General features: G+C 40.7%; 1 protein-coding gene and 1 long non-coding RNA gene across 6 annotated transcripts in view; one reads left to right on the top strand and one right to left on the bottom strand.

Moving 5' to 3' along the window:
• Nucleotides 1–13694, top strand: part of LOC126874988 (L-allo-threonine aldolase) — a 51857-nt gene extending 38163 nt beyond the window's left edge. For all 5 annotated transcript variants that reach the window (XM_050637589.1, XM_050637590.1, XM_050637591.1 and 2 more), the window contains one exon: nucleotides 13169–13694. In XM_050637589.1, coding sequence (XP_050493546.1) covers nucleotides 13169–13635 — 467 coding nt within the window. In that variant the 3' untranslated portion in view covers nucleotides 13636–13694. The remainder of the gene's footprint in view (nucleotides 1–13168) is intronic.
• LOC126875045 (uncharacterized) lies at nucleotides 7580–24542 on the bottom strand. Its single transcript, XR_007693227.1, has 2 exons — nucleotides 24087–24542; nucleotides 7580–7763 (listed from the first exon to the last, which is right to left on the bottom strand). It is a non-coding gene; the product is annotated as an uncharacterized LOC126875045 (long non-coding RNA).
• Nucleotides 24543–25115: the final 573 nt, after the last annotated feature.

Below are 25115 nucleotides of genomic sequence, written 5' to 3'. Positions count from 1 at the left end.
GCGTCCAAACCCTTTACATGGTCCAGGCCTTTGTAAATGTTATTTCGCGGGAGTGGGCCCACGTAGTCCCATTTTTCTTTCCACGATTCTTAAGTTAGAAGAAAAAGCAGCAGTACCTCTCAGAGCCATCTACAGCAGTAGCCCTATTACCACCTGCCCCTCACCTCACTTGTATTTGGTATTCTTAATTATTGCGATTAGGTGAAGTTATTTTACTGTTTTCGTTTTCCATCAATGCTTCATAATGCTGCTACGATTACTTCTTTTTACATGGATATGTTAACGGGTTGTTGTACATTTACGTTTCTCGTTACATATCGTATCGTCTTATAACGTCAGCTACACTTTTTATGTATAGATCTAGCACTGTCTCTTCTTCATTTCGAAGTACTGTCTATGCAGTGCAAATGTACATATTCTTGCTCGTGGGATGGTGTTCTTCGCTGTAGGGATTTGTAAGATCCCCTTTAAAGATTCAAGCTTTCAATCGAGCTCTCGTGATGAATTAAATCATCAGTCGACCCACTCGCCGCTTGTGCCATCTCCCTTACAGTTGTTTCATTACGTTCCTTGTGACTTCTCACTAACCTCGGAATTGTCCTTCTTCTTGTTGAACGACGCTGTTGCATTCCTTTCACTCAGTCATCAGTTATCGAATGATTGTGTTGAATATAACACTATCTCTTGTTTCTCGGTATCTCATGTGATGTAACCGATGAACATCGACAGACTATGCTTTGAGACTTTAAGGCATTTTATGGTTAAAAACTGCGAGGTCCGGTTGAGTCGATATGTGGAGGATAGGTCTATTCAAATATCGCGAAATAAAATGGACAAACTGCTGTCGTATGCAATTTGTTATATATATTTCGTATATGAAAATTAGTTCAGCACAAATTACAAGTCCTGGTACGATATAATGCTTCTGCAGCGATCGATGAACTTCACGCTCGTGATTTCGTCTGTTTACTTATACTGGTCTGGGGACAGTCGGAAAATTTGAACTCGACTGCGTTTGACGGTTGAAAGTAGCGGTGACATTGTTTTGTTCGGAGTTCATTACTCCTTGCAATAGCCGTGACCTAACGGTCATGATACTCCGAAACAAAACAATAACAGGATTTGAATTGTCCTGCTCGCGTGCCGCTACATTACCTCCCTTCCAGTGATAACGTTTACGTTAAAATTTTTTTAGGATATCTACGAAGTTTGTCTTGTCGTCGTTATCTTACTATCTTTACACCTATCCGACATATTAAGGCGTCTAGTCGAGACCTGCCTGGAACCGGTCGGGAAAACGAACTCTATGTCCATACCTCGTAACATACCTATTACTAGTGCTTTTTGGCGTTGTTTTGCCACTGTCTGCGCTGTTTTCATCGTGCGCATTCGCTTGCTTCACCGGAATAAGTATAGCGCGAGGTTCGGCGGTCTTTTCTTCAATATCGTCTGGGACACCGAATGCCGGTTTTAGACGATCTATGGAAACCGTTACGTCGCGATCGTTTATTCTAATAATATGATTTTTTCGAGGCGTTTGATAACCTTGTACGGTCCGTCGAACTGAGGCTGTAAATTGCTTCCTATGGTGTCATGACGCAAGAAAACATATGGCGACGATTCTAATTCCTTAAAAACGAAGATCTTTCTTTCGCCATGACGCGTAGCCGGATGTGGTCTGACCTTCCCCATCTGTTCTTTAAGCCGTTTCGCATACTCCGTATTGGCTTGCTGCTTAGTTGCGCTGAAAAATTCCGCCGGCAATCGTATGTCGGTGCCGTAGATCATTTCGGCGGCCGTTGCGTTTAAGTCTTTATGCTTTATCGCGGTTCGGATGCCTAACAATACTATTGGCAGAACCTCGACCCAGTTGCTCGTGCCGTGGCACTTTATCGCCGCTTTTAACTGTCTGTGTAGCCGCTCTACCATCCCGTTGGTCGCGGGATGATAGGCGGTCGTGCGTATATGCTTGGCGCCGAGCAACTGGCACAACTCTTCGACCAACCGTGATTCAAATTGGCGTCCTTGGTTGGTCGTGATTCTTAAAGGTACGCTAAAACGTGCTATCCAAGTATTAAGGAGGGCCGAAGCAACGGTTGCCGCTTCCATGTCGACAATGGGAATAGCTTCGGGCCAACGCGTGAAACGATCGATACACGTTAGGCAATATCGATACCCTTGTGAATATGGCATGACGAAATTGTCTAAGTGTATATGCTCGAACGGGCCCGCTACCGTTTTGAACGTTCCGACCTGCGAGGATACGTACCTGGTGACTTTGCAGCGTTGACATGGTATACACCGTCGCGTCCAATTTCGATAATCTTTATTGGTGGACGACCACACGAAACGTGTTGTCACCAATTTCTGCGTAGCACGTATTCCAGGATGGAAAAGACCATGCAACGACTGAAATACAGTGCGACGCAACGGCTCCGGTACATACGGTCGCGGGGTTTCGTTTGTAAGATCACAATAAATTCCGACGTCCTGATCGGGAAATTGTATTTTTTTCAATTTCAGCTCACTAGAGCCTGACTTAATAATTTGATGTGGCTCTGCGGTATCCGCTTGCGCTTCTGCTAATGTTTGGTGATCGACGGATTTCCCGATCGCCTCCATTCGTGATACGGTATCGGCTATCGTATTATCAATTCCCTTAATATGTCGGATATTTGTCGTAAATTATCCCACATAGTCGAGCTGACGGAATTGTCTTGGCGAACATTTGACAGGATTTTGCTCAAACGCATATATCAGGGGTGTGTATGATCCGTGTAAATCGCGAAATCTCTCCCTTCAACAGTGTGTTTGAGTCGCTTTACCGCCGTGTACATCGCGAGTAATTCACGGTCATACGCGCTCTGCTTTCGTTGCGCGAGGGATAAGGATTTCGTCATGAAACCTAAAGGCTGCCAGGTATCATTGACGCGTTATTGGAGTACCGCTCCTATTGCGTAATCGGAAGCATCGACCACGAGGCTAACGGGCGCGCCAGGAGTCAAGTGCGCTAACATTGTCGCGTTAACTAAGGCGCGCTTCGACTCGTGGAAGCTCTTTTCGGATTGCTCGAATCTCTCAATAGTCGCATTGTATTTCGTAGTGCCTTTTAACAAATCGTTGAGCGGTTGCAGTATTTGCGCGACCCTCGGTATGAAACGTCGATAAAAGTTAATCATGCCGAGGTATCTTCGTAGTTCTTTAATAGTAGTGGGACGCGGTACTTTCATAATCGCTCCAACGCGTTCAGCCAGAACTTTTATTCCCTCCGCGGTAACGGTATAGCCAAGGAATTGAATTTCGAATTCCGCCTTTGCCTGCTTGAGTCGATCGGAGGCTAGGCGGCGTGGTTTCGCGTGGACGGGGGTTCCAGGTATCGTGCAGATATGATGCTGCACTCCGTGCTTTATCGTACTTCGCCTGAAGACGGATGGTCGAGTTAACGCCGGAAATTCTGTTAATAATCGATGGTACGGGGATTCCTTGTCGATGGTCCTAATGGATCCTACGTCGGTCTCAGCTGCGGATCCCCTTGTAAACAGCTGGGTAGTCTTGTCCAGGAGTCGCCTGTTTCGCGGGTCGACGAGTAACCCGTAATGGCCCAAAAAGTCGACACCGATGATGAGCGTTTTCACGTCGACTATCAGAAAACGCCACTTAAAATCTCGACGCAAGGTCAGATCGAGGGACAAGGTGATAGCCCCATATGTCGCGATACGGGTTCCGGTTTTTCCATAGAGTAAGGATGAACTTCTTCGAGGCCAAGGGACTGGCCAGCTTCCTCAGATCATGGTACAATTGAGATGGCCTACTGTTATCCATCAGCTCTTTTTTTACTAGCTTCTTTACCTTTTCGCTGTCGGATTCTGCCAGACTCCGTATCAGCTCCTCCCTTAACCGGTCATACTGACTGCCGACCGAGGAATCCAAATCAACATTATCCAGTCGCTCCAAGTACTCTGGTTCGAGGCACCCGAGCAGAATGGTGGCTTTATCTGTCTCTTTCTTGACTTCCGCTACCTCGAGCTGTATCTCCAATAAGGAGAACCAAAATGATATCTTCTGCGGCTTCATCGGAGACACGCGGATTGGTTGCGGAGCTATAAGTGTAACGTTTTGCTTCGCTATCTTCGATCGCGTCGGGGTCACCAATGTGGAGGATAGGTCTATTCCAGTATCGCGAAATGATATAGACGAATTATTGTCGTATGCAATTCGTGAAATATATTTTGTATGTGAGAATTAGTTCCGCACAAATTGCAAGTCCTGGTACAATACACTGTCACGGAATAAATACACGTTATCTCCGAGAAACTGAATCCGACATATTAAGACCTGCTTGGAACCGGTCTGGAAAACGAACTCTACGTCCATACCGCGTAACATACCTATTTCTTGTACTTCTTTTTTATGTTTTGTCGTTGTCTGCGCTGTTTTCCTCGTGCGCATTCTGTTGCTTCACCGGAGTAAGTATATCCCGCGGTTCGGCGGTCTTTTCTTCAATATTATCTGGGACGCCGAACGCCGGTTTTAAACGATCTATGGAAACCTTTACGTCGCGATCGTTTATTCTGATAATATAATTTTTCTCTAGGTGTTTTATGACCTTGTACGGTCCGTCGAACTGAGGCTGTAAAGGGCCTCCTATGGCGTCATGACGCAAGAAAACATAAGGCGACGTTTCCAATTCCTTAAAAACGAAGATTTTTCTTTCGCCATGACACGTAGCCTGATGCGACCTGACCTTCTCCATCCGTTCCTTGAGCCGGTTCGCATACTCCGTGTTGAAATGCACTTATGTAGAAGTAATGTAGAAGATGTATCTTGTCAAATATCACGAATTACTGTCTGTATGTTTGTGAGCAATTTATTACAGATAATACTTTGACACAAAGCACAAGTCCAGGTATAATAAGTTTACGAAATAAATACGCGTGTCAAGAGACTCCGTATACACGCATGATGCGTCGGTATGCTTATGCTGCGATCGCTGCACTCTGTCGCTCGTCATTTCGTTTGTTTATTTATAATGGTCGGGGTACAGTTGGAAAGTTTGAACTCGACTGCGTTTGACGGTTGAAAGTAGCGGCGACATTGTTTTGCTCGGAGTTCGTTACTCCTTGCAATACCTGTGACCTAACGGTCATGATACTCCGAAACAAAACCATAACAGGATTTGAATTGTCCTGCTCGCGTGCCGCTACAGATAAGACACATACAAGTGTATGGTGATTGCAGGCAAGAAATTCTGAAAAAATGAAGATTAAAGTAATAATAAAATGGAAGTAGAGCGTTCTCCGACTGTGATTATCTGGTTCCATAGTCTACACTTCCCGTCACATTAACCCATTACAACCTATTAGAATCACACCGAAACTCAAACACTCCTACGTCCTCGTACATACACACAGCTAGCGGAAGCAAGCCGTCAATACGTCCGCTCTCCAACTCGTTCCAAGTGAGAATCACCAGGAGCGGCCCTGGAACCGCGAGAACATACTCACGAGCCTTCCCTCACCCCCGCCTAGCACTATGACAATCCTCTCTCTTCGATGGCACGAAGTGCAACTAAACGCCCAGTTTGGCAGGATAATCTCGACAACTCTATGTCCGTACGCGGCCGCTGTCTTATTGGGGCTTACCCAACAACTTTCTGGCAGGTTCTGTCGCGCCCGGACTCTAACGTCGGTACCTGCAGGGTCAACCGCACCCAACAGACTCATGACACCGCAGGACAGCACGAACGGGGGAAACCCCGCCAGCACCGCCGCTGCTGTCACATAAAATCACGTCACAACTCAGATTATATAAAAACAAGAAGGTTGAGCCGAAACACAATTATCAACTTTCTTTTTGTTGCACATTATTATCCACCTAATAGTCACAATAGAGTATACACTGAGCTGACACGTACAAATTACTTTACTCTGACAACTTTATCTAAATTAAGGAGGCGACTGATCTAAGATGGAAAATCAGTCAAGTTCAGTGACGATATTGTGGCGGAAAAAAGGCTGATGAGTGGGTCTAAAGAAAGGAATAAAACTGATTTGTTAAGGACAAATTTTCATTAGGAGAGTAAAGGAAATAGACTTCGCTGTCAATTGGCTAATTTTCTAGGTTGGTGGGTGAGGAAGGGTGCTAACCGCCCTTGAGAGAAAGTTGCTAACGGAAGATACCAAACTTGAGAAAACTAACTTTTCCCTATCTTTTCGTAATAGAGACACCTGAAATAACACTCGAAATGAAAGATGCTTGTTTTTGGTCTGAAGGACTTTAACCATCAAAATGCTAAGATTTATGGTGACTCCTTAAGAATATTGAGGGTACGCAGTCAGGATATGAAGACTATTCGTTAAGTTCACTGCTTAGATCGAAGCCCCGTAAAGGAACTTCGACCGCACCACCCCGCCGTACAACCGGTGCCCCCTACCTCCGGCCTCGTCAATCCGAGGAAGCAAACATCCTAAGGCGTTCGCCGTGTTCTCGACAGTCGCAGTGGACACAGAAGGCCCAGTGGCTGTCGAGGATGGTAGCCAGATATTGCATCTGATATTCCAGGCTCAGACTCAACCTAACTCGAACCTCAGACAGTACCCCGCTGGAGTCTTCCCGTCATCTGCTCTGCAATAAGAACCACAGGGTTTCGGTCTTCTCAAGGGACACCTCCACTCCTAATCCCATGATGAAGGCATCCACACAGGCCACCGTTGCCTTCGGGAAACAAATAGTCGGTCCCCACATCAAGCCTCAGACCAGCACCAACGTGTCGTCTGCGTAACATGTCAGTTGCGCGCGATTTGTTGTCCAAAACACAACGTCGTACGTGAGGTTCCAGAAGACTGGTTCTAAGACCGACCCTTGCGGTTCCCCACGGTCTCTCCAACTTCTTCTACTTCAGCTCAGCGACTTCGAGTCTGATATGGACTTTCCAAACATTTATACACGCACGCTCAGTGATAAATTATTGTAAGGCTAAATAGCGGCGAGCTATTACCTCTTCGCATGGATATAACGTAGAAATATACTGATTGTAAATTTACATTACTTCCAACTCAAGGTGTTGGTCTTTCTTATAAACGCAAGATTGACACGTATAGAAAATTGAATATATTCCAACATGAACTACATTGAATTTTTTACAGATACCAATCTTGTGTTTATTTATAATTCTAACTTCATTACATTATTACGAATTACTTACTAATTCCCCTTAATTTTAACGCATGCATTACGAATGCTTTGTATTAATTTCTAGAACATACATTAATCCCTTATAAATGGGGTGAGAAGTCGTTCGAACAATGTACGAACTGTGTGCATATGCATATTTATCATTTATCAACAGTAGATAATACAAGAATAACGACGTGCAAATTTGACAGAAGTTAATTTAAATGAAATTTTATATAAGGCACATTCAGTTCTCCACCAATTCCCCGCCTCTTGATTAAAGTTAACACAGCCGACTTCGATCAGATATTCTTCTTATTTACCCTGTGTATATTGTCTCCTGTGCGCGGCAAAACTCTTCTTAAGGGGGGGGGGGGGGGGGGTAAGGTTTAAAAATCTTTTTTGCATTCTTTTTTATTTTTTTTTTTAATTGAATGCATAACATCTTAAAAATCCTGTGCCATAATTTCAAGTCGATTGGAGCAAAATTGACGAAGTTACGAGTATTTTTATACATGTCGGATGATATTACCTACCCGACCCGAGCATGCTATTGTTACTTCGCAGACATTTTTTTCTCTATATAATACCTCATCTTACACCCAGATCTATTTATAGTACTTAACGACTTAAGTACAAATCTCCTTATACCTGTACTGTACATTTTGTCAGTGTAGAGTAAAAAATTTAGTGTAGGAGTAAATATTCCATTTTCATTACGTTTTGTGTTAAATTATTACTAAAATGCCTAAAAAAGTTACTAGATCTGATGGACAATCAACTGGTTCGAGATTATATCGACCTAGAAAAATTGTACCTCCGCATAAACGTAAATACGGAGGCACTTCAACAAGTAGCGCGTCAACGAAAAAAATAAAAATGACCGTTTAAGATCAAGTTACGAAGGATCGTGAAAAATATTGTAGGATAATTTACTTTTTATTAGTTTTTTCAACAATTGCTACACTAGTGAAGAGGTAAGCCGATAAAATTTGCTTATGAACGTTGTATACCAAATTTTTTAGTGTTCAAAACTTTAAAGCGTTTTCCCCACAACTCACGTTTTCAAAGTTGGTGCCCCCGATTACTTCAAAACTACTCCACTGATCCTTTTGAAATTTTGAAGACTATTTCTATACATGACTTACAAGGTAACGCTGTAGAGGTTTTTCAAATTTGTTAATTATTTTTATTTTAAAATAACAAATTAGCCGCAAATTTTCGCACAAAATCGCGTTTTTCCCTTCAAAGTGTTCCAAAAAAGTGACAGATTGAAATTTCGAAAAAATCTTCGCAGCGTTAGCTGGGGAAAACTATTGCCTAACGAATGAACTTTAACTTTTTGACTTCTGATAATCCTGCACCAAGTTCTGAGGGGCACCGCAATTATACTTTTTTCCGAGACATGTCCGAATAATTGCTGCCATTGCCGTATTTTTTAATATTTCTCCGTGAAAATTTTACACAATATTCCTCGTATGGCACATTTTAATGTGCTATTGGTTTTAAAAAAGAAATTTTAATTGTATCGTCAGAAAAAATTCGCAAATACATGCCTTTTTTTGTTCGAATTAACCTTACCCCCCCCTTAAATGGTTATTTTTTCTCCCGCAGCCTGGCCTTAATAGGTATGGGCATACTGTCGGTCACCACGCATAGGACCGCGTGTGTCACTTTATGTTAGCTATTTTCTTGATAGCTCAGCGCAGATGCCCATATTGGTGCAGCGTAAAGTACCACCGACTCCCATCTCCATACCACCTATAGTACAGCATCCCAATGGAGCTGTTGGGACCGTTTACGTTCGACAACAGGTTTCTAATGACCCTAACGAACGCCTCTGCCTTGCCGCACACCTGCCCGGAATGAAGAGGATACGTCCTAGCGTTGTCCAATGAAATATCAGAATATTTCACTGCGCTTTTGGTTTGGCGTCGTCAAATTATTTCATCATTCTCGGGACGCGCTTCCCTGTCAACAGTATAATTTCAGTATTACCTTGGGCCCGATAAGGGCCCGTGTCCGCGCACCATTCTGTGATGACCTTCGTGGCTTCCCAAATCCTATCATCGATGTCTTGCAGCTTTCTCATCGTAATAACTACGGCCAAGTCATCGAAAGCTATGCCGTCCAAGTCCTTTATATGGTGCAGGCCGTCGTAAAAGTTATTCAGCAGCAATGGACCCTGTACGATCGATCCCTTTGGGACTCCTGTGTGTATATGTGTTCTGACTATACTGTCGCCGCAATAAGCTAAAATTCTTCTGTCCGAAGGTAGTCATGTAATAAAATGCATCGATTACTTATATAATCTTCTTTCATCTTAAAGTGTAGAAGGCGTTTCAGACGTCCTAGGCGACAAGAACGCACATCAGGCTCCGTTTCCAACATGAATCCGCAATCCAACAAAACTCTACCAAGGACGTCTCAATCGTGCTCCTCTTTTCTCTGTATCCAAACTGTTCCACATGGTAGGAGTCGCTAGATACGTCTCTCCCTGTTCCTTTCGATGGGCATCATAAAGGTGTGTTTCCACATCTTGCTCAATGCTGGTAAGATACTAATGGGTCTGTAGGATGACGGAAGTAACGGATTCTTTCCCGGTTCCGCTAGTAGACCACCCTTGCCACCTTCCATACGGCCGGAAGATTTCCAGATCTATTGATTTTATTGGATAGTGCTGTCTGGGTCGCTGCTCCGCTAGGACCTTCGTAGTATATCAGGGTCACCAGATGACGCTATCTTCTTTCCTTGAGTCAATCCTTTTCATGGCGTTCATCAGTTCTTCAGCGATTTATAGTCCTAGCCCTTTTTTCGTCGTCGGACTGCGGGTTCAGCTTTTGTTTGGTAACTTACTTCTGCATAATATGCACAAGTCATCGAGTTCGATACATCTACATGTTTGCATCGTGCATGAACCCTTTCCATTCACTCGTCTCATTTTTGCTCAATCTCATCGCGATTCTACCGGTGGATGCATTGGACAGCAACTATTACCGGACGACGGCAGTGTCACGTAAATTCACAAGTCACAACTCAGATTATAGGGAAAACAGGAAGTTTGAGACGTAACAGAACTATTAACTTTCTTTTTATTACAGTGTATTATGCACTTAATAGTCATACTTGGGTATGCACTGAATTAACACGTACTAATTACATTTTACTCTGACAACTTTATATTGATTAAGGAGGCGACTGATCTAAGAATAGGAACCCGGTAAAGAGATTTTAATTGTTTGAAAGATGGAAAATCTGTGAAGTGTAATGAAGTTATTTTACTGTTTTCGTTTTCAATCAATGCTTCGTAATGCTCCTACGATTACCTTCTTTTTACATTGACATGTTAACACTAAACCTACCAACATTTCGTATTACCTATTCCTATATAAAATGATGATCTGTCAGGAAATTTCGTCCAAATTTACTTTTAATTAATTTCAATTCTAGGCTTAAATAAAATTACACTTTAATTTATATAGAGATATCTTATTCAACTTCGCTGCATTTTTTAACAAATTATCTTATTATCAAATGTACATTTGTCACATACATATTTCCCGCATGTTGGACAGATTTTCGTAGTTTTGTAACCTTTACAATTTCTCACTTGTCAAGTTTTTCGTGATAATGTATCTGAACTTGTTGATAGTTTTATAGCATGATTTTCTTCCCACGATTCTGTATACTCAACAGCGAGCTCTGTAGCTAATTGGAATAAAACTTCCTGTCTTGAAATATTTTCACCTGTTGTTTCTTTATACAAAATCCAGGCATTTATTCCAGGTAGGTCCAAAATGTTAAAAAATACTTGGAGGGGCCACCTACAAGATTTTGACTTCACGATGTGTTTCCTTGCCATCTGGTTTACAACTTCCATTCCAAATTTTGTATCATTATAAAATCTAATCGTTTCCGGTATACGTTTATTGCTTTTTTTCAATTTCTATCGCTTTATGCATGGAATTCAGCATAAACACTTTTTTTGTTGGTTTGCATTTATACACCGCAAAGGAAATTTGATTCGAAATATAACATTTGCTTGAAAACATTTTGTCCTTTCGATCTTTGACTATCTTTGGCAGTTCCCGTTTATTTTCACGGATTGTTCCAACGATTGTAGTTTTTTTTGCGAGTAGCTTTGTAGCCAGTGATGCACTCGTAAAAAAATTATCTGTTGTTAGGTTCCTTCCACATCCTGAATGGTTCCATCAGCTTCAGAGCAACGAATTCTCCAAATGGAATTGAATTTTCTCTCTTCTCATCTTTTCCCAAATAGGGAAATCCATTTATTATACACTTACTATTGTGCTATACACTTACTATTGTGGTCGTGCTTCGGGAGTGTGTTGCCATCGTGTGCCCCCGAATCGTTCCTCTACGGTCCTGAGAATGGAGGGTCCTAGTTCTCGGACTACTCTTTCCAGGGCGTCTAGACGCGTCCTGTCGTTTCTGCCTTCCCGCGGAGGACGGTCGTATTCGGGCGTCGCGTCGGTGCATCGCGGGCACTCGTGGTCGCGAGCAGCCAGTCTCCTCAGTTCCTGGCGGAGGGCTGCGTTCTCCTCTTCCAGCACGGACAGTCTCGTGTCTACGTTGTCGGTGTCTCGCGCTGGCCTCGTCCTCCTCGAGGATTCCGTGTTCCAGGCGGTGGTGATGTAACTCGCCGCGTTCTTCAGGGATCTGATGTAGGTCCCCTTGAGGTTTGACGACGTTGTCGCAACGTGCATTATCTCGGACGCGTGCATCGTCAGGCCCGCGCTGATGTCCGCCGGGGAGCTCGTCCTCATCTGCGCCTCTAACTCTTCGGACACCTCCGGGGTTGTGACTGCTATTCTCCTCTTCTTCCCCCTGGATGCCGCCGAAGCCGAGCGCGAGGTGATCGAGGCGACCGACTCCTCGTCGTCGGACCTCTCTCGCGCCCGCGATCCCCCCGCCATCGGTGACGTGCCATCGTCCAACATGGCCGGTGCGAGAAAGACGCACTCCGACCTGTCCGCGGCTCTCAGCGAACGTCTCGTCACCCTCCTCGGAGACTCCTCCGCGGTCTCCATCCTGCTGTCCTCCGGTTGTCCTCCTGTTGTCCTCCTGTTGTTCTTCTCCTGTCTCCTGTACCATCGCCAGGCGTGGAAACGCGTCCGGGGGCCTGGTGGTCCACCCTCGAACGGCCGTGGTCGCGAGATGTCGACGCAGTGGGTTCAGTGAGATAAATTCATTAATGTAGTATCGTGATATAATATATTTACAAGGAATGGATGATACAGATGTTAATCGGATGTTAATTGTTGTTCAACCTGAACTATTCACACCAAACGTACAGAAAACAGCACAACTAAATAATTAGATAACGACTCGACTTTCACAAAATGCAATCAACACTTTCTCGGCAACGCCACTCGCAAACTCTGCTTCTCGACCAACACTCATTGTTAATTCGTCTTTTTCCCTTAGCGTCCCTTTGTCTATTTTCTTAGACCCACCACGCACGTGCTCCGCAACCGCTCGTGGCCAGAGTCATGTAGGCCTTTTCGGCATAACTATTCGATCGAAGGACCGACGATACATCGTTGGGCCTGTCGGTACTTCGACTTTCTCGCGACATTGTTTATAGTTCGCCCGATATCTCTTAGGCTTTTCGTCCACGATACTACATTAATGATGATTATACATCATAACATACCTCTTGTAGGTAATATTTCAGCATTATATGTATCGGATAATAAAATATTCATCGTGGCGCCACGGCCAAACTCTTGTAAAACTGGCATGGCATTCAAAGTGTTAAATAAATCAAATCACTATATGTAGTGTAGTATAAAACGCGTTTCCATGAAATACATCACATATCACAAACGAAAATTGAGGTTATATTATATTATATTATATCATATTATAATGAAATTATATTATATATTATTGCATTAAGATAAGCAAAATTTGAATTATAAACAAAATCGTAAAGCTATTTTTAATTTAAAACATATTTATTTTAATTCAGGTGCTCCTGTAGGTTCTCTTCTGTGTGGAACTAAAGATTTTATCACTAGTGCAAGGAGAATCAGGAAAGTACTTGGTGGGGACATGAGACAAGTTGGTATTCTTGCTGCAGCTGGGCTTGTAGCTCTTGAAAATATCCCCAAATTAGTTCACGATCATAGAAGGGCTTACGCTTTTGCATCTGCGCTAAATGAAATCCAGTCGTCTATATTTTCGATTGATTTGAGTACTGTACAGACAAATATTGTTTTCCTGAACATCGAATCTGATACCATTGACACAACGAAGTTCATTCATTGTTTGCTAGAATTTGATGATGCCGAGAACGAACACGTTGTCGTCAAGTGTTTGGGATTGACCGATTCACTTATCAGGTTTGTATTTTCTTTCGAAATTACAGACGATGATTTGATGTTAGCTATTAAAAAGGTTACATCCGTTATTAAAAAGTTAGATCCTAAATTCTAATTATTATAGTCAAGGGTGCCTAATTGTTATCTAAAATATATTTATTGGGATACGCATAATTCCTTTTTGTTATATCAAACCTTTTTCAATCAGCCTCCCCCTCTCCTCATGATAAATGATTTTCCAAATCGACCAAATCTAATCTGAGAAAAACATCTAAAAGAATAAATCTGAAAACAAAAATTCCCTATTATTTGGCCTACACGCTTTAGAAGCAGATATTTTATTATATTCCCTTTTCCAAAGATTTCATCTTTCGTTTTAAAGAATGTAAAACGCTCAGTTGGGAGATGTTTGCGCAGCCCATGGCGTGCCATCCGAAGGTCAAAAATCTAACACCAGATATGCTCATCGCTGTGCTAACACATTTCGAAAATACTAGTTTTTGAGACAGAGACATTCTTTTGCAACAAAACGCAATAGGTTACAACGTCTTTTTAACCGACTGAAGGATAGAAAAGCATCAGATCTACTCAGTTCGATTCGGTTGATGCCACGAAAGTTTGCGAAGATGTTTGCCAGAAAGGCCCGTCTGCCAGGCGTGCGCGACCTAGTGGACCAATTGCTGAGACATCGTGTCGCCCAGCGGATTATATTGAGGCGGGCAGGATGTCTGGTGAACGTCGGCCCGTCCCCAAGAGAAACAGTAATCGTGAAGTTGCCGTTGGATCGCTAGCCGGCCAGAGAATTCTCGTGAGATGTGGGAATTCTACTTTCTGCCACCAACAATTTTTACGTTGCAATCTCGTTATGAGGTCGTTAAGTATTGAAATACCTTTTTTTATTTTATTTCATTTCTATTCAAATTTAAAGTACAAAAGGCATTCAGCCGCTGCTGTGAACAATTATTTGTATTACAAGCTAAGCTGCGATTTGATTTATTCTCGAGCTAAATTCTAATCTCCTCGTGGCTTTTATTCTCCATATTTTCAAGGGAGAAATTGACGTCTCCTTCCAACACATCCTTCGAATATATCTTATCAAAAATTCTGTCCTATTCGAAATCGACAGCTCTTCACAAACAGACGGTATACTGGGTCGCCTGGTAAGTTCTGTGGAGGATAAGTCTGTTTCTGATGTAGCGAAATAACGAAGACAATCCGTTAAATATATTTTCAATTGAATAATTAATTACGGATAAATTGCGAGTCCGCTGGTACAATTTTAAGCCACGGAATAAATGCTCGTTAGACACTCAGAGAAACTTCGTAGATCACTGCGATGCTTGTTTATGCGTCAAAATGCTTCGACTCTGTTCGATGAACTCCATCGCTCGTGATTGCGTCTGTTTATTTCTACTGTTTATTTATAACTCGACTGCGTTTGACGGCTGTAAGTAGCGGCGACATTGTTTTACTCGGAGTTCGTTACTCCTTGCAATACTTGTGACCTAACGGTCTTGATACTCCGAAGCAAAACAACAACAGGATCTGAATTGTCTCAATTCAGGAATTGAATTGAACAGCTCGTTTCGATTAATATTTCATTTTATGTTCGTTTCTTACATGTGTTTCTTGAGTTATATAGGCGCCATTTTGCTGCACCTTTCTCCATATAAGTATAATTTGAGTATTTCATCTTCACAGAATTTCCCAACATTCATTGACCAATTACTATCGTCTGTAATTTGTAAGTGTCAACAGCGAAGCAAAGAAAAAATTATCGTCTATCCTCGTCGCTCTTATACGAGAAGCTATCGTTTATCAACGCTGTATAAAAATATGAAACCGAACTTCCTGGTATGAAAGAACCAAGGTTTCCTTCAGAAAATTAGCGTGCCTCAACGTGAATCAAAACTTATCAGATTTTAACCAGCTCCGCTTTAATTTCTGTTTTAATTATATCTTCGTTGGCAAAGAAGGTTTTTTTCTTTTTTTTTTTTTTTTATTTATTTATTTTGATTTTACAATTTGTCCAGTGGGACATTTGGTAAAATATTATAGCTTAGTGATATAGTATTATAACATGTGGGTGGCTACCCCCTGTGGGATACCATCTTCGAATTTGATTGATTTATTTCTTTAATCATCTCTGATAGTACGTGTTTGTTAGGTTATGTCCTTTGTGAGATCTGTTGGGTGTTTCCTTTTTAGTCTTCTTTTTATTCTAGGACGCTTCCTTGCGGAACTCCTGCCTTGATTTCTTTAACTTCAGAGTATATGTCTTTGATTTTTACTATGAAGGTGCTGCTGCTTAAGTATGATTTGATTAATTGGTATATCTGCTCCGGGAACTGTTTCCTGATTGATTGGAGTAGGCTAGTGTGGTTTATTTTATCGAATGCTTTTTCGATGTCCATAAAGAGTGCCGTGCAGTATTGTTTTGTTTGCAGCTCCTGTATGATTTCATTGACGAGTCTGTGCGTTTGTTCTGTTATGGAGTGTTTGTTTCTGAATCCGAATTGGTGATCCGGTATTAGTTGATTCGTTTGTGTTATAGATTTTATTCGGTCGTAAATTACTTTCTCTAGTATCTTAGAGAACACCGGAAGTAATGAGATTGGTCGGTAGGATTTGATCTCGTGTAGGTCCTTGCCTGGTTTGGGTATCATTATGATTTGTGCCAGTTTCCAAGTTTTTGGAAAGTATTGTATTCTTAGTATTGCGTTAACTATTATTGTGATTTGTCTTATCGCTTTTGGCGGAAGGTTTTTCAAGATTTTGCCGTTAATTAAGCTGATTCCTGGTGCTTTATTATTTTTTGTTTTCTCAATTATGTTTCTGATTTCTTGTGCTGTTACTTCGGGTATGGTGTAGTGATTGTCAGTTGGTGTACTAGTGGTTAGCGCATCCTCGTCCGTATGACTATTGTGGTTGCTGTTGTTGATGTTATGTGGGGTAAATGTGTTGCATAGGTGGTTGGAAAATTCTTCAGCTTGCTCTTCGTTGCTTCTTGCCCATGTGTTATCTGCTCTTCTGATTGCTGGTACCATTTTTATTGTCTTCTTTATTTTTTATGTGGCTTTCCATAGGGAGTAGTTGTAGTTTTCGTGAGGAGATAGTGACTCGATGAACTTTGTGAACTCGTTGTTGTTGTGCTCTTTTATTTTGTTTTTTTATTTCTTTTGCGAGTTTGTTTAGGTGTTTTTTGTTTTCTTTTGTTCTGTGTCTTTGCCATTTTGCTTTCGCTTTTCTTTTTTCTCTAATTCTTTTGAGGATGTCTAGTGGAACTGTTTTTGTTTGTCTGTTGGTTGTTTCAGGTATAGTGGTTGCCCTTGCTGCTTCTTGGATAGTTTCTGTGAATGTTGTTACTGCTTGATCGATGTTTTCAGGTGTTTTCAGTGAGATGTTGCAGCTGATTTTGCTCTCTATTATTTCTTTGAATATTTGCCATTTAGTGGTTTTATTGCATCGCGTCTCTGTGCTGCTGTAATGGTTTGTTTCCGTATGTAATTATTATGAGCGTATGGTCGGAGGTAAGCTCGAGGCTGGGTGCTATGTTTAGTTTATTTGCGTTTAGTCCCTTTGTAACTGCAAAATCTAGCAGGTCAGGTATTTTGCTCAGGTCTGTCGGCCAGTATGTCGGTCTTCCTGTGGATAATATATTGAGGTTATTATTTCTAATGTATTTTTCCAAGGTTCTGCCTCGAGGTGTGATGATTCTTGATGCCCATAGTGTGTGCTTTGAGTTATAGTCTCCAGCTGCACTTGTCACCTAAGTGTGGAAAGTACTCTTCCCACATTTGCGATGTAATTTTGTGTCGCGGCGGTACGTATACTGCTGACAACTGCAGTTGGTTGCTGCTAGTCTGTACAGTAACGGTGGGTGCTTGTATATGTTCCTTACTGACCTGGCTGTGTAGGCGATGTTTAATGTCGTTTTTTATTACTACTGCCGTCCCTCCATGTGCTTTCCCTGAGGGATGCTTGGTGTCGTATATGGTGTAGTGCGGTATTTTTATATAGCTTTTTATTGTGAGGTGTGTTTCTGAAACGAGTAGTATATCGATGTTATTGCGATACAGGAATGTTTTAGTTTCTAGGGTCCTTTGTTGTAGGCCATTAGAGTTCCAGGCTGCTATTTTAAGCGTGTCTATTTTTATTTTTTGCCCATCATGTTAGTAAGTAATTGTAACACGACTGTTATCTGCTGTTTGCTGTCTGAGGAGTTCGTTTTGTTCGCTTATAATTTTTATGAGTATTTCGGTGTTTTTTATGGAATGTTTTATTAACTCTTTGATTTCTGTACCGTTGCTGTGGTTGTTCTGTTCTTGACTGTCTAAGGGTGACGACCGGTTGACTACTTGCGCGTAGCTTCGATTTCTAACGGTGTTGATGTTAGTGTGGTTATTGTTCATTACATGCTGTGTATTTGGTGTTGACATAGATTCTGTGTTGTCCTGTTGCGTGTGGAAATTGTTGCGTGTCCTGTTTCGAATCGGCGGGAAAAGTTTGCTTTGTAGTTGTTTTCTGACTACGCAGCCTTTGTAGCCGGCTGGGTGATTTCCACCGCAATTGTGACATTTTACGTCATTTATTTTCCCCGTGTGTGGGCAGTTTACTGTTAGGTGCTTTCCTGCGCATTTGACCCACGCCGGGTTTCTGTTGCAGTAGTTTTTTGTGTGTCCATATTGTTGACACCGCAAGCATTGTGGTATGTCTTTTTTATGTCTGGGTGGCTCAACTGTGATTATTGTTTTGAGATTTTTTTAATTGCAAATATTTCTTTGTTGTTACTTTTAGGTTCTAGCTCTATTAGGAATAGCGGTAGTGGTTGCTTAGTGTCAAATCTGGTTATATTGTTGATCGTTCTTACCTGATGTCCGATCTTGGCCAATTCCTCGCATATTTTGTTTGTATTTGTTTTAGGGTGTAGACCTCTGATTACTGCTTTGTAGCTTTTGTCGGATTTGGGTTGGTAAGTGTGATACCCAGCGTTTTTTCCCTTTAGCGCTTTTGTTACTTTCCTGTGGATTTCTGGGTTATTAGTTTGTATTTTCACCTGATCCAGTTTGAGCTGTTTGATAGTATAGTTTTCTTTTCCTGCCGTGCTGTTTAGCAGATCAATGAGGGGGTCTATTATTTTAGCGTCTATGTAGATTGGTGGTGGCTTGGGAGTGTGTGTTCTTGGTTTTTCTGTAGGGTCTGTGTCCATCTCTTCTGTCAGTGAGCTGAAGGAGTTTTGTGTAGGAATTTCTTGTAGCCATTGTTGTCTTTCTGTTTCTGTGGTCCTCCTATCGTTTGTGTTTGTGTTTATTTTTCTTTTTTTGCTGGGAGTTACAGTCTTCCAGCTTTCGTTATGTTGTGGTAGATCCTTGTTGGTATTGCTCTTTACGTCGTCTTTTTGTATTATTTCCATCTCTGTTTCTTTTGTATTTGAGCAGTCCTGTACTTCACTTGTCGTTTTATTTGGGCTCTGTTGGTCTACTGCCCTGTTTATAGCGTATGTTTCTCCTTTGTTTAGTATTCCTATCGATGGTATTTTTTCCATCCTTGATTGGTTCTGTTGCTCTACTCTTGTCGCACAATGTCGGAGTCACTAGATTTCACGTCCGCATAGCTCGACTGCTCGAGCAGAACTCGTTTTTGTCGGTGAAGTGGGTTTCCGATACCAGCATTACGTTGATTTGCTGGTGTTTTAGGAAGAGTTCAAATTTGTGTTGCGCTAGACCGTTGGCATTCCAAAGAGCTATGCGCCTTATTTTTATTTTGCGTCGGGGCGTATTAATTTATCCATGATGAGTGTTAGTAGCGATAGTAAATTATTTATTTGCTCCGATTCGTTTCTCTATTAGCTTTTCACGCCTAGAGACGTTGTCTGTGTTAGGTGAATTGGGGACGCTATTTTTAGAAAGATCCCTTTGGCTATTCGGATTATTTTGGATGCCTTGTACTGCTTGGGCATAGGAGGTTGAGGTGGTAATGAATTTGGTAGGACTGGGTGTTTGGTTGGTTGAGGGGATTGGGGTAGTCGTGAATTTCGGCGGGCTGGGTGTTTGGTTGGTTACCTCTTTTGCTCTGAGTTTAGGGTACCTGTTTGTGTATAGAGTTTTATAGGCTGATCAGCCTTTATAGTTGGCAGGATGGTCACCTTGACAGTGGATGCATTTCGCTGGGGATCCCGATGATTTAGCGCACTGGTCAGTGGAGTGAGTGCCTGCACATTTAACGCAGCGGAAAGTATGGTTGTAGTATTTCTGCGTATGACCGTACCTTTGGCATCTCTTGCATTGCACTATTTCTTTTTCACAAGCGGTGGTTCGAATTTTACTATCGCGTTCATTAGGCGACTGATATTGTAGATTTCCTTATTGTTAGGCTTCACGTCTGTATGAATGTGCATTGTCGTAGACAACACGTTTGCGAAAGAAAGACATTTTCCGGGCAACCTAATATTAGGTTAAGTTTCTTTCGTTTTATGAGGAGAAGATAGACGTACAGTGTTTTTTGCTTTATATTATTTTGTCGAATTACGTACGACGTACGTAACGTGACATTTCACAGACTTGGCTTCACGTCTGTATGAAGGTGCATTGTTGTAAAAAAGCATGTTTTCGAAAGAAAGACATTTTTCGGACAAGCTAATATATAGATTAGGAGTATTCTGCCACGTAGACGACGATTTTCTTTCAGGTAGCTATAACAAAATTCCGTCTATCCTCATACTGATAGTCGTCGATCAAATGGAATCATGCAATAGCCACAATACGTAACTAGTGTAGGAATATAGTGTAGTATAGTGGACGGATTGTTTGGGGGATATCGGGTGTGTGTTGTCAACGTTGTCATAGAGTATTTTCAGCGTATTTAAAAAAAGAACCGTTGTAACGAAGTCAGTTAGTGACAAATAGTGATTGCATAAACATAGATTGACGGAGCTTCAAACGATATTGTAACAATCATACCGTTATCAAACCTACTAGCTCTATATCATTTTTCTACACTAGTGTAAAAAAATTGACTGGGCAGGTAACCGCTGATACATCCGCGTGAATGGACGAAGAAAATTCCAAACTTTCTATTAGATGTACCTTGGAACACGATGTAATTCATCACGATGAATTATGAAAGCACGTGGCGTGCCATTGAGCAAGTAAGCATATTGATATATACATATACATATTCAATTTAATCCAAGAAATATTAGAATTTTATAGGACACGATGCCGCTGTTCAAATGGCAAACACGAGACACGAAAATGAAGCAATCAAGGACTATCGTATCTTTGGAGTGTAAAGTGAAGAAATCGCTGGACCAAATCGTGAAACTGGTGAACCTGGAGGCACTGGCCGTGTCGGTAGACTACATTTTGCGTGAGATGAGATCTTGACGATATTTTCTCTGATCGACTGTGATCCTTATGCTAATTCGACGGTGTTCAGAACATCGGATAGACCAGATGGTGAAAATACCAGACGTAAGCAAATAACTGAGCCACTTTTAATTGTAATTTCTAAAATCGGAATTCTTAACTGATGGATCGTGATCTCTATTTCCATCAATCAATTCTCCATCCATCCAATTCTTAGTGAAGCATTATTTTCTTTTTAAGATGTTAGCAAACGGTGAAATACAAGGAGGTAGAGCGCGCCAGTTTTCTCTGGAGAAGCTGATGGAACTGGCCAAGGAGAACAAGGCTATCAACGTCCCAAACGAGTGACCTCGGATACATCTTCCCGTAGAACCTGTACAATCTCTGTGTTGCCTAACAACGACCCTGAAAGACCTAGTAATAAGAAAAAGCGTTAGATAGGTGTTTTTTATCCGTAATTAATTTTCTGGCTATTCAGATATTCAGAAAAAAATGTCTTCGCCACTCCAGTAAATTATAATTGCAATTGTGCGTCTGTATTGCGCTTGAATTAATTTTTTCATTTCTGCTGCAAGCCATAATATACAAAATGCTATTAAGTGGCCGGCGATAGCAGCAAGATTGTCGTTAACTCACGCTACAATCGTTACAGTTATTAATATTAAATTAGAAATGGAAATAGGCAATATATTTGTAGTATTTTTAATTTTGCACCACTTTGGAGAAAGTTGCGATGTGTTTAGTATGTTATTTCGTAAATAAATGGTTAATATAAACTTTATTGCATACGTGCCTAAATAAAATGCAAATAGGATGAAAATTATTTCATAATTTTTGGCGCTTTCAAATCGGTCATACTTTCTTGACAAAAAATCTTTTATTTCACATTTGTTCGTGAAGCGATCAATATTACAGAGCCAACTAAACAGTAAAATTGTTTTTGTAGTTATTAACAATTTATTTCTGTCTATTTATTATGTTACGTTCGGTGATTTTCTACCTAGACCCCTTTCAACGGCTAAGATTGCCACCAGATGTCCACACACCTTTACTTTGTATGTCCTACTGGACAAATTGTAAAATGTAAATAATTAAAAAAAAAAAAAAAACCTTTACTTTGTAGCCTCAATAGTCTTAAGGATAGACTAATCTTGACATTTTCATAGTTAAGGTCCTTCAGACTAAACAAATATCTTTTATTACAAGTGTTCCTTAAAGCATTCCTTAGGCTTACTGTTCGTTTTTAAAAATCAAGAAGAAAGTTTATTATTTGTCTGCCAATTTAACCCAAATAATAGAAAATTTGCAAATGGGGAAGAATAAGAAACAATGTATTTCTGCAATCGTTTAAATGACTTTTATTTAAACACAAAATTTTACCCTTATTATAAGTGAAATTGTATACTTATTTATTATTTCGTATGTAAATAAACTTCTGACCAACACTGCCGTGAAATAATGAAACACTGTGCTCGTGCTTGTAAATTTACATTAAACAAACTTGATAACCAACGAATAATTTACAAATGAACACAAACTTGTGGCGACACTCGACAACAATGTATATCGCCGAAGCAAAATGCCTAATGAGCCATCAATATCCCAACGGTCTTTCCGTCGAATGTTCGAGAAGAAGGCGTGCGTGGTGTCACGTAAAATAAAAAAAAAAGAAAATCTCAGATGAAAAGAAAAAATAAAATATAAAAAAATAAAAAGAGAATTTATTTTTAAACACTTGGTTTACGCTAATTACGATTTGGCTCTGAACTTCAGTCGTGACTTTCCAAGATGAAGCTCTTACAATTTGACTTTCGATTGCATCTGTTTCTTTTTTTCTTCGTCACCCCTCAATATCCCCACTATCCGCGACCGTTGCCACGCACGCCTTCTTCCAGAACATTCGGCGGAAGGACCGTTGGGATATCGATGACTCATTAGGCACTTCGACGATGTACATTTTCGCCGAGTGCCGCCACATCTTTATCTCCATCATCATTCCATCGGGCTTGAAGTGTGCCGGACGTGACAGTGGCAACAAACGCGTGGATAGTGGGGATATTGAAGGGCGAGAGAAAGAAAGGAATCGAATCTGATCGACAGTCGAGTTCGAACCAGGAAGTGAGAAAGTCGTGTTGTAACCGCGCAGCGAGATTGACTAGCGAAACCGAGAGCGATACGCGGTGAAAAGAAGGCACTTATTAATAAATATATTGTGGACCTAAACACCGAGTGATTATTTAACGAACTACACCCAATATTACCTTAAATTTTAACGAAATAAATTTCCAAACAAGTAACTCTATCTTATTAACTAATTACAAATTGAGAAAAGATTCAAACCATTACACTTTTTGCGCTTTTAAGAAATACATCCGGATATTGAGCTTAGTCAATACTAAGATAGTAATAGATAATACAAGAATTGCAATCAATTCTTTCGTTTTCTTGTCGTTGCTCGTCTATTTATATCTTCTAATTTTACATAACAAAACGTGATTTATTTGTAATCTAATAAGAAAAATGTATCCTCCCTGCATTGGCCAGCATTTCCTAATTTTAGCAAAAACTTCAAAGAGCTATTCAACGGGATAAATATCGGTTCGTTTAGCTATCGGATAGCTTTGGTACAATACCAAATATTTGGTCTATGATAGTTGGTCTAAGTCGCAGGTGAATGCAACAGCAATGTAGCAATGCCTCGTACAATTGGAATATCACGTTTTACATTTACTTTATCCTTGATGAGAGATTTGTTGCAATGATAGAAAGTAATTAGCTTTCAATTATCTAACAGACTTATCTGAGACTTATTTTTTTATATTTTATTTTTTCTTTTCATCTGAGACAATTATCTGAGAATAACAGGTGCAGTGGGTAGTACCTTAGGTTACGAACGTTCGTGACCCGGGTTCGAATCCCGGCGCCCGTAGTTCTATTTTTTTTCCATGGCTCATAAATGAGAAGAAAGCAGCAGTAGCTTAAGGGGGGGGGGGGTAAGGTTTTAAAATTTTTTTGGCATTTTTTTTTATTTTTTTTAATTGAATGCATAACATCTTACGAATATTGTGTCAAAATTTCAAGTCGATTGAAGCAAAATTGACGAAGTTACGAATATTTTTATACATGTCGGATGATATTACCTACCCGACCCGAGCGTGCTATTGTTACATCGCAGACAATTTTTTTTTCTATATAATACCTAATCTTACCCCCAGATCTATTTATAGTACTTAACGACTTAAGTACAAACCTCCTTATACCTGTACTGTATATTTTGTCAGTGTAGAGTAAAAAATTTAGTGTAGGAGTAAATATTCCATTTTCATTAAGTTTTGTGTTAAATTATTACTAAAATGCCTAAAAAAGTTACTAGATCTGATAGACAATCAACTGGTTCGAGATTATATCGACCTAGAAAAATTGTACCTCCGCATAAACGTAAATACGAAGGCACTTCAACAAGTAGCGCGTCAACGAAGAAAATAAAAATGACCGTTGAAGATCAAGTTACGAAGGATCGTGAAAAATATTGTAGGATAATTTACTTTTTATTAGTTTTTTCAACAATTGCTACGCTAGTGAAGAGGTAAGCCGATAAAATTTGCTTATGAACGTTGTATACCAGATTTTTTAGTGTTCAAAACTTTAAAGCGTTTTCCCCACAATTCACAATGCCCCCAATTACTTCAAAACTACTGCACCGATCCTTTTGAAATTTTGAAAACTACTTCTGTACATAATTTGCGAGGTAACGCTGTAGAGTTTTTTCAAATTTGTTAATTATTTTTATTTTAAGATAACAAATTTTCGCACAAAATCGCGTTTTTTCCCTTCAAAGTGTTCCAAAAAAGTGGAAAATCGAAATTTCGAAAAAACCTTCGCAGCGTTACCTCGCAAATTATGTACAGAAGTAGTTTATGTACAGAAGTAGTACAGTAGTGTAATATCGTGATATAATGTATTTAGAAGGAATGGACACTAGAGATGTTAATCGGACAGAAAAAGACGATTGTTGTTCAACCTGAACTATTCACACCAAACGTACAGAAAACAGCGCAACTAAATAACTGGATAACGACTCGACTTTTACAAAACGCAATCAACACTCTCTCGGCAACGCCACTCGCAAACTCTGCTTCCGCTCAACTCGCACTCGGCTCCTCGACTCGCACTCTGCTCCTCGACTGACTCTCTGGCCGTTTTAGCACTCTATTGTCTTTTCCTGGGC

This window comes from Bombus huntii, chromosome 17 (genome assembly GCF_024542735.1).
Source record: "Bombus huntii isolate Logan2020A chromosome 17, iyBomHunt1.1, whole genome shotgun sequence".
NCBI lineage: Eukaryota > Metazoa > Arthropoda > Insecta > Hymenoptera > Apidae > Bombus > Bombus huntii.
The sequence above is the reverse complement of the archived record's forward strand: the minus strand, read 5'-3'. Positions and strand labels throughout refer to the sequence as shown.